This window comes from Emydura macquarii, unplaced genomic scaffold (genome assembly GCF_026122565.2).
Source record: "Emydura macquarii macquarii isolate MOO-44397 ecotype Brisbane River unplaced genomic scaffold, CSIRO-AGI_Emac_v2 contig_2636, whole genome shotgun sequence".
Taxonomy (NCBI): domain Eukaryota; kingdom Metazoa; phylum Chordata; order Testudines; family Chelidae; genus Emydura; species Emydura macquarii.
Window position 1 is genome coordinate 20,673,379 of NW_027132773.1, and position 15,469 is coordinate 20,688,847.

The window sequence follows — 15,469 nt, forward strand, 5'->3', positions numbered from 1 at the left end:
AAGCTTGACAGAGACCAGAAATTAAATTTCACATATGCCATTGCACAGTAATGACATTACACATTTGATCACTAAGATCTTATTCAAACCAGTGATATAGGAGGTGAAAAAACTTCATAATTTAAAAATTTTGAATTCTGAGGAACTTCAGACAACATAGAAGTTGCAAATCCTAAATTTCTATACTATTTTAGAATGTATTGAGCTCAAACAAACCAGCAAGACACTAACCTTAACATAATTTGATTCTTTAAACAAGCATTCCTGTCTCGGTTCCAATCACCTATCACTAACTTTGGGCAAGTACTACATGATATAATAAGCAGTTTGCAAATTGCTGCATATAAGCTCCTGCTCACACATTTTATTTTATTTTTTTATTTCCAAATTCAGTTGATAGTATCTTATTGAAGCTTGTATTTTCTTTGACCACTCCTCAGACAAAGAAACTGAGGAAAATTAAGTTCTTATTTTGCTCTCTCTCAATTTCAATATTTAATAGGTGCCCTCTTTTATTCAGAAGAGGAGTCAGCCTGCTTCCTTACTTACACTGCTATTTCAGAGATTTCCAACTCCATCAACTTCAGTGGAGTTACTCTAGATTTACACCAGTTTAAGTTACAGCAAACAGATCTTTCATATTTAGTGTCTGTTGGGCACTAGATGCGTGTATTCATTTTTTCCTTTTCACTGAATATTAATAAAAACCCTAAAAACTCTAAAAATACTTTTATTATATTATGATAGCACCCAAATGCCCCAACACTGGATGTTTTACAAGCATAAAGGTAGACGTGGTCCATGCTCCTAAAAAATTACAGTCTAGCATGACGAACAATAAGAGGAATAAAAGTACTGTAAAAAAATATAAAAATTAACAAGGCATCCAGCTTGATAGTTCCATAACATTTAATTTTTTTTATTATTTTTTAAAATAATTATCATTTAAAAAATTGTCTACCAAATCATAACATCTGCCCATCACTCAACATTTCCCACTTCCATCCCCATAGAAGTGACTTGGACTTGCTTATTATGTTACTACTACTTGTTAGTCTATCTAGAATGTGGAAACATTATCTGCAACTGCCCCTCTACCAAACATACTTGTTTCCTTTCATAAAAAGGAACTAACCAACCCCACAACTCCTTTAGACAATGTACGTAAACCCTAATTCCTCTGAGATGCCTTTCCTACTGGGGCTCCAGAGGTCTCCGAACCGCTCCACTACAGTTCAGGGCTAGGGATGGGTCCTTGCAGCTATCATGTACCAGAGGAGGAAAAGGTTCATTGATTAATAGGATAATATTCTTTGATACCTCTGCAATTCAGAATGGCAAAAGTGCTACTGACAACAGGCCATAAAATACACCCTTTCCTATTTCTCCCCTCTCCAGCTGCAACATCACCTTCACCACCCAGTCAGTCTCCCAAGCTCATAAAGCAGATTAGAGTCTGGAACTGCTAATATCATCAAGGTTCCTGAGGTTGTAAAGGCACCACTCTTTAGTTGCTGGAAGGGGAGAGGGTCTGCTGGGGTCATGTGACTCCCAGGATATGGATCTGTGGAAGGACCACAAGCAGAGGGCTCAGTTAATAGAACAGGTGTATACTACAAACTTTCACCAGCATACCTAAGTTAGTTAGGGGTGCGATGAGGTGTGATCCCTGACCTAGCTTTGCAAGCAAAAGCTCCAAGAGTAGACAGTTATACCAGTAGAACCGGGTTGTTGTTTTTTTGCCAGTATAGCTTATGTTGCTCATTGTCACAAGTGGAAGGGAACTGGAGAGAATAGAAACCAGAGAGGCAGACAGGCAATTTGTGACCAAGAGGGGAAAGAGAGCCAGGAGGCATTCAACTTGACTAGAAGAAGACGTGTAGAAGAGCTCTGTGTAGCTCAAATGCTTGTCTCCCTCACCAACAGAAGTTGATCTAATAAAAGATATTACCTTACCCACCTTTTCTCTAGAAATATCAAAATATTTTCAGATCCTTAGCAAGTCAATGACAAAATAATCTGTCTTTGGATGAATGGAACACAAAGCTACAGGGAACATTCCTGATGGATAGTATTATCATGGCAGTATAAAATAAGCAGCAACCAAGAGAGATTATTCAACCATTCTAAGAATGCAATCATCGATTACTTCACATTAAGACGGACAAAAAATTCAGCAAGGGACACAAGGACAACAGGACAGTGTGCTATCTCTCTGGAGTGATGATAATGAGATGTAACAGCAGGATTAGACAGGATTCTGAGGTTGTCTAGCAAGTCTCCACTGATAATGATACATGTTAAAACCAATAAACATAGCAACACATGGAACTACTGAGATCATAGAAGACCTCAGGCATCTTGGAAGGGAGCAGAAGAAAAGGAAAGTCCAAGTGATCTTCTCTGAGATCTACCAGTCCAGTGAGTGAGAAAAGGCAGAAAATACTGGAAGTGAACTATTGGGTGCACAACTGGTGTGAGGCTGAAGGTTTTGGTTTTGTGGAATACTAGGCCACACTCTAGTTGGAGAGGGGGCTGTACACATCTCAGAAGTAGGGAACTAACCCTTAGTTGGAAATTAGTTGGAGCAGCTAGGAGGGCATTAAACAGCCAAGCACAAGTGGAAGGTGCTAGAAAGGCAAACAGCACAAAAGTTAAACTCATTGAGAATGGAAGCCACAGATATCAGGGGAAAAAAATCTATGGCTGGCACAGCTAACGACAATAAGGAATTTTAAAAAGAATATTAGGAACTAAAAAAAATTCTAGCAACTGTATCAGGTAAAGGCATATTACTAGATGGTAAAATTGTTAATAATGATGCAAGAAGTGTTCAAATATTTCTGTTTTGTATCTAAAAAGAAGCAGAATGATGTATTTGTATCACATGAGGCTGATGAATTACTTTCTAGGCCATCAGCAGGCCCTAATAATATGCACCCAAGAGTCCTAAAAGAATTGGCTACGGAGATCTCTGTCCCAGGGAAATTCCAGAAGACTGGAAGAGGACTAATGCTATGCCAATATTCAGACAGGGCAAGAAGTATGACCTTGCTCCTGGGGAATTCTGCACCACTGCAAAATGCAGAATTAGTGCAGCATTAATGTTCCTTGCAGAATTTTATGTTTTTCCTGTAGAATTTATGATTTCTGCCAAAATGCTCCTTTTGGTGGAAATCACAAATTCCAGCCCTGAGCATTGCAGGGCTCCCGCTATCACCTCCGGGTAGCTGAGGTTCCAACTGACAGCCTCGGCACACCTGAGGCTGACATGACAGCCGAAGCCCAAGTCGAGCAACATTTCCTGAATCTTTTTTGTCATCTGTATTATTACAAACATATTTGCTGATAGATATTTTGAAATAAATTACCAAAATAATTGAAACTGGTGTGATTTTATTATTATTTTGACAAATAAAATATGCAGAATTTTGCAGAATTTTAAAATACTGTGCACAGATTATTAATTGTTTTGACACAGAATTCCCCCAGGAGCATGACCTGGGTAACTATAGCCCTGAAAGGTTGACATCAATCCTAGGGGGAAAAAAAGGAAATGCTTATATGGGATTCAATTGCTGAAGAATTAAACAACAGGAATATAATTAATTATAGTCAACACGGTTTTATGGAAAACAAGTCTTATCAAATAAACCCAATTTCATTCTTTGATGACATTACAAATGGGATCAATATAAAGAGTTTGCAGCCACAGTGTAGTTTCCTTTGGTTGAAGTTACACATCCACAGTTAGGCTATTAGATCCATAGTTTAGGAATACGCTTGGATTCCTTGCTGATGCTAAGCTTTCACACAGCAGCAACTGTATATTCTGCCCTCTCCAGATGACTAGGATACTCCATCCCATCCTAGTGGACAATGACCTGGCCTCAGTTATTCACACCTTTGTCACTGCTCAGCTGGACTACAACAATGTGATATACTGGGGCACGAAGACTTGAGCATTTTGAAAACTCCAACTAGTACAGAATGCTGAAGTGCATGTCCTCAGCATCAGAGGCTACTGTGAAGACATTACACCTCTCCACCGCTCTCTTTGCTGGCTTCTCATAGAATTTCAAATCAAGTTGAAGGACTCAGTCCTAATTTTTAAGGAGCTCAATAGCCAAGGTCCAATAAATCTAAAACATTTCCTACGCTCCAAAACAAAAACAAGGGTCAACAACTCCACTCCTCAGGTGCAATGCAACGCTCTACAATAAGGGTAAAGCCTGTCTGTGCTGTAGTGGGACTGGTCCCATGTTGTGGAATGAATCATATTTCCAGGAACTAAGAACCATCACAAACCTCACCACCTTCTGCTCAAAATGCAAGGTTCATTTCTTTGACCTCACCTTCTTTAACATAAACATATAGCAACAGGTATGTTTAATAAAAAAAACTTAAAATCCTGCCAAAACAAGACACTCTAGTACACCATATGACAGACGTGTAGTCATATTGCTTAACGCACTACTGGAAGACACTTAGATACTGTGGTCATGAATGCAATATAAGACCCCTATGGATATAATATTTGACTTATTTCCACACAACACTCTGATTAATGAGTTAGAACTATATCATATCAATAAAGCACACATTAAATGAATTAAAAAATAGCTAACTGACAGATCTCAAACCATAGTTGTCAGTGGAGAGTCATCATTGAATATGGGTGTTTTTAGAGGGATTCTGCAGGGATCAGGATGAGGCCCAATGCTACTCAACATCTTCACCAACGATCAGTAAATATAAAAACACTACTGATAAAATTTGTGGATGACACAAAAGATTGACGGAGTGCTGAATACAGTAAAACCTGCTTTAGCAGCCACCTCAGAAGAGAGACCACCGGTCACAAGTGACTACTTGCAGAGGCCATGGAATGTTTTTCCCCTATAATTTAACTGTGAAGAAACTATGAAGAGCGATGACCTGTCATCTGCGACCAGTGACCACATTTTCTTACTCCCATCCATAAAAACAAATCTATAGGTGAAACCGATTCTTCCTTACTTCTGCGCTCCTGCTGCTGGCAGTGGTGCTGCCTTCAGAGCTGGGCGTCTGGCCAGCAGCCGTCACTTTCCGGCCACCCAGCTCCGAAGACAGAGTGGAGAGCAGCGGCTGCTGGCTGGGCATCCAGCGCTGAAGGCAGCCTCACCACCAGTAGCAGTGGAGAAGTAAGGCTGGCATGGTATGGTATTGCAACCCTCACTTCTCCGCTGCTGCTGGCAGCAACACAGCCTTCAGAGCTGGGTACCTGGCCTGCAGCCACTACTCTCCAGCAGCCCAGCTCTGAAGGCAGCAAATTTTTGAAGAGAGATCACCACTTACAAACAACCACTTTTGCTAACTCTCGTGAGTAGTCACTCTTGGCAGGTTTTACTATAGTGATGAGGACCAAGCAGTCCTACAAAGCAATCTGGATTCAAACAAAATATGTTTTAATACATCTAGGAAAAAAGAATGTAGACAATACATACCGAATGGGGGGACTGAGTCCTAGAGAGCAATGATTCTGGAAAGGATTTAGTGGTGACAGAATCAGAGAAGTGTACAGCATGAAGGGATCTTAAGAGATCATCTAGTCCAGCCTCCTGCGCAGGACTAAGTATATCTAGACCATCCCTGACAAGTGTTTTTCGGACTCACTCTTACAAACCTCCAATGACAGGGATTCCACAACCTCCCTGAATAACATATTCCAGTGCTTAACTAGTCTTATATTTAGAACGTTTTCCCCTTACATCTAACCTGAATCTCTGTTGCTATAAATTAAGCTCATTACATCTTGTCCTACCTTCAATGGACATGGAGTATAATCCTCTTTATAACAGTCCTTAACAAATTTGAAGACTTGTCATATCCTCCTCCTCTCAGTCTTCTTCTCTCAAAGACTAAACACACCCACGTTTTTTAAACCTTTCCTCAGAGGTCAGTTTTTTTAAACTTTTTATCATTTTTGTTGTTCTCCTCTGGGTTCTCTCCAATTCTTCCACATCTTTCTTAAAGTCCACATCTTTCTTAAAGTCTTTCTTAAAGCTACAATATTTCTTATTCTCTTTTTCTGAAAATAAAGAGTTACCTTATTCTGTGCATCAATATGGGCACTATACTCAAGCAGTTGTTCTGCTAGAGTTATATTAGCAGTATGCGCAGCCAGGTGAAGGGCAGTGTTATTGTTAACATCCACAAGATTAGGGTCTGCACCATGTTCTAGTAGCATAGTTGCACATTTTTCCTGCTGGCATTGTACTGCCTGTGAATATACAGAAAAAGAGAGTGAATAAATTCTGCAAGTTAAATGCCACCTTATTAGAACTGCCACAACTTAATTAATTTAATAAATAAAACACTGCATTAACATTAGTTTATATACTATATTATATAGCCACTGACAGTAACGTAACTTTATAATTCTCTAATACAAAGTTTGTAGTTAAGCAGAAAAGTAACATCAGTACATCTTACATAACTGCATTAAATACTATGCATACCTTCATCAATGGGGATCTGTTATCATTATCACACAGATTTAGTTTGCACTTGTTGTCCACTAAGTAAGTAACAACATCTGAATGTCCATTAGCACAGGCAAGATGCAAAGGTGTCCTAAAAATAAGTTAATATATCAAATTAACAGACAATCAAATACAAGTTTGATGTTTATGTTACAGGAATATTGTCAACTTAAATTTGTCCCAAAGTTTAGATTTTGTAAAAACAAGCTTAAAAAGGAACCATATTACCAATGGAAAACCTTTCCATACTTTAAAATATTACAACACTAAGAATCTGAAACTAAGAATAGCTATAACAAAACAAACAAACAAAAAAACCCCACTCAACATTCTTGAGAGAATACACTTATTAGATGTTGATCCTACAACTGGACCTGTACAGGTGGACTCCTGTGCCCAAATGAAGTGTTATTTACTTCAATGGGACTCCAGTGTAACACAGGGATCTGCCAATGCAGAACAGATTGCAGGATTGGAGTCTAAGTCTATAACAACCAAATCTGCAATTTTTCCTTATAATTAAAATGCCAAAACTCTACAACAGTGTTAGGATATTGTCTATTGCAACAAAACGTCAAGACAGTTCTGTATTTTGTAAAGACACAAAATATATTACATTTCTTAGCTACTTCAGCAAATGTAACCTACACTCACTGGCAAGGGTTTATAAAACTTTTGATTGGCTGAGTAAGATTAAAAAATTGTCACTTTTAATTCTTTAACCACTAAAAAACAAAACGAAAAACACAAGAAGTGTCCTGTTTTTGTGGCAGACGCTACTTTAATAGCCCTTACATTGAAACCTGCTATAAGAAGAGACCTCACTAAGGCAGAACTCCTTGGAGGATCAGGGCCTAAGTGGCAAAGCAATTTCACAATAGTTGACCTATGTAACAAAACAAAACATTTTTCTTGAAAAATAGGCCAAAACTAAATATGTGGTACGAATATTCAAGGATGTGCAATTAAATGTATTAGTTTATAAAAATCTACCAAAATATTACATAAATCCTCTGTGACACCCTGCACCCCCATGGTCACCCATATAGTACGATTGTGTATTGTTTAATGCAAAGTATGTCATGTAAGGTGTTTTTGGAATGCTCATGATGCACTAAGCATTATTGGTATAGTAATATGTTTGTTGCAATGTCATATGTATGGTTATGAGGCTCTGCTATGTAACATTCCCAAAGATGTATCCTCACAGCTTAAAACATATCCCAGCAAAACTCTCCAAGAGCAGAGGGTCAGTTCGCACTTCATTAAGGCGTGTATAGAACAAATCCAGCTCAACACTCCAGGAACAAAGGACTGGCCTAGGCATTAACAAAGGAATCATGATAGATAATGCTCACTGACTCAGGACATGGATGAAACTATACAAGGACACAGTTTGTCACCTGACCATGAAAGGGTGGTTTTTTTTTGTTTGTTTGTTTGTTTTTTGGGGGGGGAGGGGGGGGGCGGCCCCGGCGGATGATGAAGCCCCACAGGGAAGAACGAACATTTTAAAAAGGAGAGACATTTGCCATGCTCTCTCTTTCACCTCCATCTACAAACACCACCAAGCAACTGAAGTGCTGACCAAAGGAGAGAGCCTGGCTGAAGGGGAAACAGCCAGCTTGTGATGTCATCGCTTCTTTACGATTAGTTTCAAATGTGTTTGCTTTTGTTTTCTCTTGATCAAATATGACTTCTTATCCTTTGATTTATCACCACTTAAAATCCTTCTATAGTTAATATATTTGTTTTATCTAAAGCAGTGCATTTGGCTTGAAGTGTGTGTGAGACTACATTGGGAGTAACAAGTCTGGTGCATATCAATTTCTTTGTTAAATTGACAAATCTATATGAGCTTGCATTGGGCAGCACCGAACATTGTAAGATGGAGGTTCCTAGGGTTGCATCAGGGACTGGAGGATATGGCTGGGGTCATTCTGTTGCAAAATCCAAAGAGTTGCTGGCTAGAAGCACTCACTCACTGAGTTGGGAGCAACTTGATTGCTGGAGGCTGTGCGTTAACAGCTCAGGAGGGGAGTTCTCACAGCAAAGCAGAGTAAGAAAGGCTCCAGGAGTGGGAGATTGGGGTGACACAGCAATTCACCAGTCCAGATTGCAACAGGGGAATGTCACATCCCCCTACGCTTAGAATACTGTGCAAGATTTTATCCACTCAACTATCATTGATTCTAATGAGAATAGCGTGGCTGAAGCCCTCTTGAAACACTTGAAATTTTGAGCATAGATTTTGTCATGATGGAACAACAGAATCATTTTTGCAATTTGTACTTCATGCTTGAAAGATAGTTGCTACATAATTTATACTTCTCTTCTGTACCTGATTGCAAGAAATATCATTCAGAAGCATTGCCTCATATGACTTGATGTGCAAATCCAAAAAATTCCAGTATCAGTTTATCACTTGTTCCAAAACATGAACTACAATTGGCTAATAACCAGCTTAGAGTGTTTACTTATTTTTGTTCCTTACAATTTCACCATAAAGAAAACCCAGGCAACTTTGCAGTTTGTCAATAAATAAAACATATTTTACTTATTCCAGCCCATAATTCTCCTTTTCTGTCTGCATTGCTCATATGCTCCTTGAATCTTTGACATTTGAAATACTGTAGATTCTATTCTTTTGCTACTGAACAAGCCAATCACTTCAACTTTCTGTATCTTTTAAGTCTTAATATTCCTAGTTCAATGAATTATCAATGATACCTCTACTCCAAAAAATTAAGGTGGACAATATGTGCTTCCATCGATTGTTTGCATTTGTCGGGGTTCTATAAGAAAACTACATTCCTGATTATTGGAGATGTTAGCACCATAGATGGCCTTACGATTTTCCTTCCATTCAAATTTCTTCGAAGACAGCGGAAGAAATAAGCATCCAATGGAGGGTTTGGACAGGAGTTTGAATGGGTACAAAAAGCAAGAAACAGTCTTAAAATAACATACACCAACCAACCAGGGCTGTAATTAGGGCAAGGCAAGTAGGGCAGCTGCCAAGGGTGCAGAGCCAGTGGGGGCACAAAAATGGGGTGGTGCACAGGATAAGGCCCAGCAGCATCAGGCCTCCCCCTTGCAGGATTGGGCCCAGAGGTGTCAGCCCCTCCCCCACAGGATCAGGTCCAACAGCATCAGCCAGAGCCCAGGGTGCTCAGCACCTCCCCTCCCTCCAGGCAGGATCGCAGGCCCAGTGACCCTGGCCGGAGTAGGCTCTCCCCAGCACTAGGACCATGGAGGGGGCCGAAGGCAGGCAGAATACTGCAGGCACTGCTTGGCTGGTACTGAGCATGCTCCTACAACCTGAGCATGCTTAGTAACATCTGCTGAAGCTGCTTACCTCATTGGGAATTAAAATCTTCTGCTGTTCAAAGAGATTAAAGGAGGATAAAGGGGGCAAATCGAAGGGAGTGGGTAAGATTTGAGCACGTGGTGGAAACTGACTGCATGTGGGGTAAAATGGCTGGAGGCAGGAACAGAAAAGGGGCCCAGGGGCAAAACTGAAGGATGGGGGGTAGTAGGAGCCAGGATTAAAGGCCAGTGGTGAAGTGCTACTAGACAGTGGCAGAGGGCAAAATCCCAGCACAGGGAGATGCAGAGGGGGTAACAGTTACCCCGATGGAGTAAGCCACCTGCGAGGTTTATCAAAAAAGGGGGGGGGGCAGAGGGGCTTTTTTATTTCCCCTTCCTCAAGACAGTAGGTCTTAGCACCTGCTTCCCTTCCTAGGGTTGGGTTCTTAAAGGCACAGGCATCCCAATGCCTAGACACATCAGCTCTTCTCTATCTGATATAATCCACTGAGGTACTACAAGAAATTCAATTCAGTGAAATTTTACATGCACCCCCAAAAACTGTGTCACACATTTTGAGTATTTAAAAGAATTCCTTATCAGTTTGTGTGTCTGCATAAAGGCTCATAGCTGTTCACAAATTCCTTATCTGCTGCTGATTCCCTGAATTGCACTCCCTTTCTTGTAATCCATCTTAAACAATAGTTTTGCTCCTTCTAATTGTACTTTTTAAAATGTTATTTTTATTACTTTTAACACTTCATCATTTACTTTGGTCAACATTGTGCAGAGAGATATCATTGTGCTATTTAATTTATATTTTAATAGCAAATAATCACTGAAAATATTTATAAGTAAATAGTTGCCAATAGTTTTAGCAATGACATCTGTTTCTAGTGTAGCACTTCCTATGTTTTTACTGTGATTTTTAATTTGGAATTTTTAATTCCAAATTTTTATTTTTATAGCACAAATTTATTCTGTTGGATCATGTGATTTCCAGTTTGACTGATTTCCTAGCCTGGCATCAAACTTCTTCATTTTCATTTGATTTGCCAGTCAGGATTGCCTTCCTCAACTATTATTTTGCCTCTCGATCCAGCCCTTAAGAGCTTTTTCACATGCCACTGCTAGTGTGTAGAACTTGGTTCCTAAATATTCATTAGGGCAGTATACTATCTCATATTAAATCTTTCTCAAAGGAAAAGTTCTTAAAGGCAAAAATCTACTGTAATTTTTACTGAACATAAGAACGGCCATACTGGGTCAGTAATGATTCATCAACCCCAGTATCCTGTCTTCTGACACTAGCCAGTGCCAGGTGCTTCATAGGGAATGAACAGAACAGGCAGTTATTGAGTGATCCTGTTGTCCATTCCCAGCTTTTGTCAGTCAGAGGGTAGGGATATGGACACCATGAACATAGGGTTTCATCTCTGACTATCTTGGCTAATAGTCATTGATGGACCTATCCTCCAGGAACTTATCTAATTCTTTTTTGAATCCAGTTATAGTTTTGATCTTCACAATATGATGAACACACATCTACAGCCCCAAGACTGCTTGACAACCAAAAGAATTCAAAAGCATTAGTTACACACCCCCAAGTCATGAAATTTAAAAAAAGAAATAAATGATATTGGGTTCTTTTTATGTGCCTTTTTTGTTCCTGCGCCATTAGGCTGCACAAGGCCCAGATCCACAAAAGTAGGAGCCTAAATTTGAATGAATCTAGCCTCATACTTTTGCTGTTACACTCCCAAACAATTCATATACCTAAGGTCATATGTATACTACAAATGTATGTTAATTCAAATTACATCAGCATACAATCACCACAGCCAGTATGTCACTTGTGCACGTGCCTACTTCACTCTTTATGTCAGTGGTGAATGTACTCACCAGGAGCGTCTGTATTGATTCAGAGTTCAGTGCACCATGGATATGGATCAACCATCTGTCACAATTTGCTACCTTCCACCTTTGTCATCCTCTGGTCTAGGAACAGCAAATTGTGATGGATGTTGATGCCCTGTCATATTTTGCTACCCCGGACAAGACGATGACAAAACGGAAAGGTAGTAAATTGTGACGGATGGTTGATGCCCTGTCACAAGTTGCTATTCCTGGACCAGAGAATGGAAAAAGTGAGAGGTTGCAAATTGTGACAGGCACACCCTCATCTGTCAGAATTTGCTACGATGGACCAGAGGATGACCAAGGTGAGAGGTAGCAAACTATAACAGGGGTATCCCATCCATCAGAATTTGCTATCCCTGGTCCAATGAGAAAGAGAGGTAGCAAATTGTGACAGGGCAGTAAAAGAGAACATCCAAGCTACGTCTTCACTGACAGCGGCAAATTCGCTGCCATCAGATCGATTTCTCTGGATCGACTGAGCAGTCAGTGAAGACCCGCTCAGTCGATCCAGAAATCGACATATTAAAACCACCTTCTCAAGTGGTGTAGCGCTGCGTTCCCATCGGCGCAGTGCAGTGAAGACAGCATGCAGAACAAGAAGCAGAGAAGTCAATGGGAGTTACACAAGTTTTGTGCATAGCTTGCATAACTCAGGTCAACTGCCACGAGGAGGTAAGTGTAGGCAAGCCCCCATAGATATCAGTAACTCCTACTGGTAGCAAAATCTATCTGTAGTGGTTTTTGACATTAGACCCTGGCTCCTGGTAGGAAGAAAGAATTTTCAAACTATGGAGTGCATCCCCCTAAGGAGACACACCCCACAGTTTGAAAACCTTTGTGTTAAATGGAAGACAGAAATCTGGGGGGCACGTGATCCCGCGTGCCTTCCATGCATTGCCTCTAAGAGGGGCAAATATGCTTGCTCACCCCGGATGCTAAAATTCTTAATTATGGCTAGGCAAGCAATTGGCAGTTCTCAAAAACATAAAACCACCTAAAGCATGTCCACATTTGGTAACATTTAAGGTATATTTATAGACCCATTCTGGCTTCCTAACTCCTATTTCAAGGGAGAGGAGGGAAGTTTTAACATAAGATTAATAGACTTGAAGTTCAAAAGGGACCATCATGATCACTTAGTCTGACCTCCTGCACAATGCAGGCCACAGACCCTCACCCACTGACTCCTGTAACAGACCCCTAACCTCTGGCTAAGTTACTGAAGTCCTCAAATCCTGGTTTAAAAACATGAAGTTACAGAGAATCCACCATTTGCATTAGTTTAAACCTGCAACTGACCTGTGCCCCATGCCGCAGAGGAAGGCTACTGCTTCATTAGGGTACAGACTAGAGCATCTGACATTTTGGTTTACAATAAAACAACAGTAACACTTGGCGCCTATACAGAGTGCTGCTTCTCTGGAGCTCTCCCCGCACGTCACAGAGGAAGGGAAGGGGGGTCTTTAGCCCCACTTCACAGACGGCAATCCCAGGGCACAGAGAGGCGAGGGGCCGCCCCGAGTCGCGCTGCCAGGCCGTGGCAAAGCTGAGGAGGGCCCCGCCGCCGCGCCCCGCTCGCCCCCGTTACCTGTTCTCTTTATCTAGCTGGTTGACGTCGTGTTTCTTCAGCAGCTGCTGGAGCTTGCCCAGGTCCCCGCCAGCGGCCGCTCGGTGCAGCTTGCCCAGCTCCTTCTCCCGCAGCTCGTAGCCGCCGGGCAGCGAGGCGCGGCCCGACGGCGACTGCCCCTTCTTCTTCTTCCCGAAGCCGAAGATCTTCTTCATCCTCCGGCGGGCCGGACCGGTGTTACGGCCGGCTCAGGGGGCGCGGCGGCGGCGGCGGCAGAAGAGGGGACCGCGGGCACTGCCCCCGCCCATCACAAGCCCCGGCCCCGGAGGCGTCCTGGCCCCTCCGGGTCAGGAACTTTCCTCCCGTCGCCGCGGCTAAACCCGGATTAGCTCCGCGCTCAGGCGGCTCCGGATCCGGGCGCTCACTGCGGGGCCGGCTCCCGTCTGGCTGAGACGGGATGGGGGCTGAAGGGCCGCCAAGCGACCTGAAGTGGGCGGGCGGCCGCCAGGGACCAGGGGGCTCCAGCCTCTGTTGGTCACGCGGCGGCCGCCACGGCAACGGCTTCCCACTCCCGAGCGCCCCGCCCCCGCCGGAGAGGCAGCGCGGCTGCTCAACGCGCAGGCGCGAAAGACTCTGTGGCCCTGCCTAGTTGTTGTTCCCACCGCGGTCCGCAGCGTTGTCACGCTCCCCTGGTCTCTCTGCCCAAAGAGCCCGAGAAGACCCCGCAGCGCAGGAAAGGGGCTCGTTCTCCTGCGGCGAGCCAAGGGGGGGAGGCCAACTCAGCGCCCGCCTGTCACCCGGCCCGGCCCCGCCCCCCCATAACCAAGCCCCGCCCCTTTCGGCTCGCTGTCCCCCTGCCTGTTCCTCCTCGGGCGGGCCTGACCCCGCGCTGCCCCGCTCCTGCCTTCCTTGCATCCCTGCTGGCTGCGCAACCATAGTCCCTCGCCCTCTTCACACGGTGCGCTCCCGCTCCCAGCTCTCTCTCTTCGCAGGGTATTCGGAGAGCTGCTGGGCGATGCCAGTAATGCTTAATACACCCTGTCCCAGGGCCGCCAGAGTGCTTTACACACGTTACCGGTTGGTGACATCTGGTATCTCCTGGGGCCCGTCACCCTGTCTGGCACCCTTCTTGCAGTGGGCTATGCAACTGAGATAACCTTTGCAAAGCGTTCCCAGAGGTGTATACGTGTTGTGATGCAGCCTCTAAATCATATGATCACATACTGTTGTTCTTCAGGACCCATGCCTCATTTAGTGCACATGATCCATCACTCTAGGAAGAAACTACCACGTACCCCAATGTAAAGTCCCTGTTCCAAAACAGGAGACACTAGAGCTTCCCAACAAAACAGATGTAACAATATTTTAATCTCAACAAAAGAATATATTTTTCCCTAATCCTCTCAGAAACAGGTGAACTCTTGTTTCTTTGTTTGTTTGTTTTTGTGTTTATTTTGTTTGCTGAAATTTAAAAATAAATGTAGCTTGAGGCAGTCAACCGCATGGAAAATTTAAGATCAAAGGGTTAAAGTCTGGCAAAGCTATAAGCAACTGAAAACGGTTTTATAATGGAAAATGTTGTGCAACCCAAGTATAGTCTTTACTACCTATACTTATATATACACATACATTCACTACCGCTTATAATTACAATATACACAGAGGTTCCAGTCAGAATCAGGGCCCCATTTTACTTGGTATGGTCCCTTCCTCAAAGACAAATATTAATTAATCAAACTAATAATCCTGCTAGCAATGTAATTTATTATTCCTGTTTTAGAAGGGAGAACTAAGGCAAAGAGCAGTTAAGTGCCATTCCCAAATTGGTGGCAAAAACCCATAAACTTCAGTAAAATCAGGCTTGGGCCTCAAATGAAGCATAATTGATCTGTCTTAACTATATAACTATTCTGAATATGTCTTGTCATTTCTCCCCCTCCACTGCTAGATACAAATCTCTATCCTCATGCCCTCATAACTCCTTACGTTAGCTTCTCTTAATTGAATTTTTTCATGTTACGCAAAATTGTTTTCAAAGTATGTTAACCAAAACTGTGATATAATGTCTACATCAGTGATTTATATGAAGCTATCTTAATGCTTTCTGATTAGTTTTTATCTCAGTGTTTTGCTGTTGTGCAACCTAATT

The 15,469-nt window shown here is 42.3% G+C and overlaps 1 protein-coding gene across 8 annotated transcripts in view; it reads right to left on the reverse strand.

Moving 5' to 3' along the window:
- ANKRD26 (ankyrin repeat domain containing 26) overlaps window positions 1-14,027 on the reverse strand; it is a 130,443-nt gene extending 116,416 nt beyond the window's left edge. For 5 of the 8 annotated variants that reach the window (XM_067564264.1, XM_067564261.1, XM_067564263.1 and 2 more), the window contains exons 1-3: window positions 13,342-14,021; window positions 6,501-6,615; window positions 6,089-6,262 (exon numbers count right to left, since the gene is read on the reverse strand). In XM_067564264.1, coding sequence (XP_067420365.1) covers window positions 6,089-6,262; window positions 6,501-6,615; window positions 13,342-13,535 — 483 coding nt within the window. In that variant the 5' untranslated portion in view covers window positions 13,536-14,021. Of the gene's footprint in view, window positions 1-6,088; window positions 6,263-6,500; window positions 6,616-13,341 lie in introns of all 8 variants that reach the window. The other 3 variants (XR_010922858.1, XM_067564262.1, XM_067564265.1) reach the window with 2 other exon arrangements.
- Window positions 14,028-15,469: the final 1,442 nt, after the last annotated feature.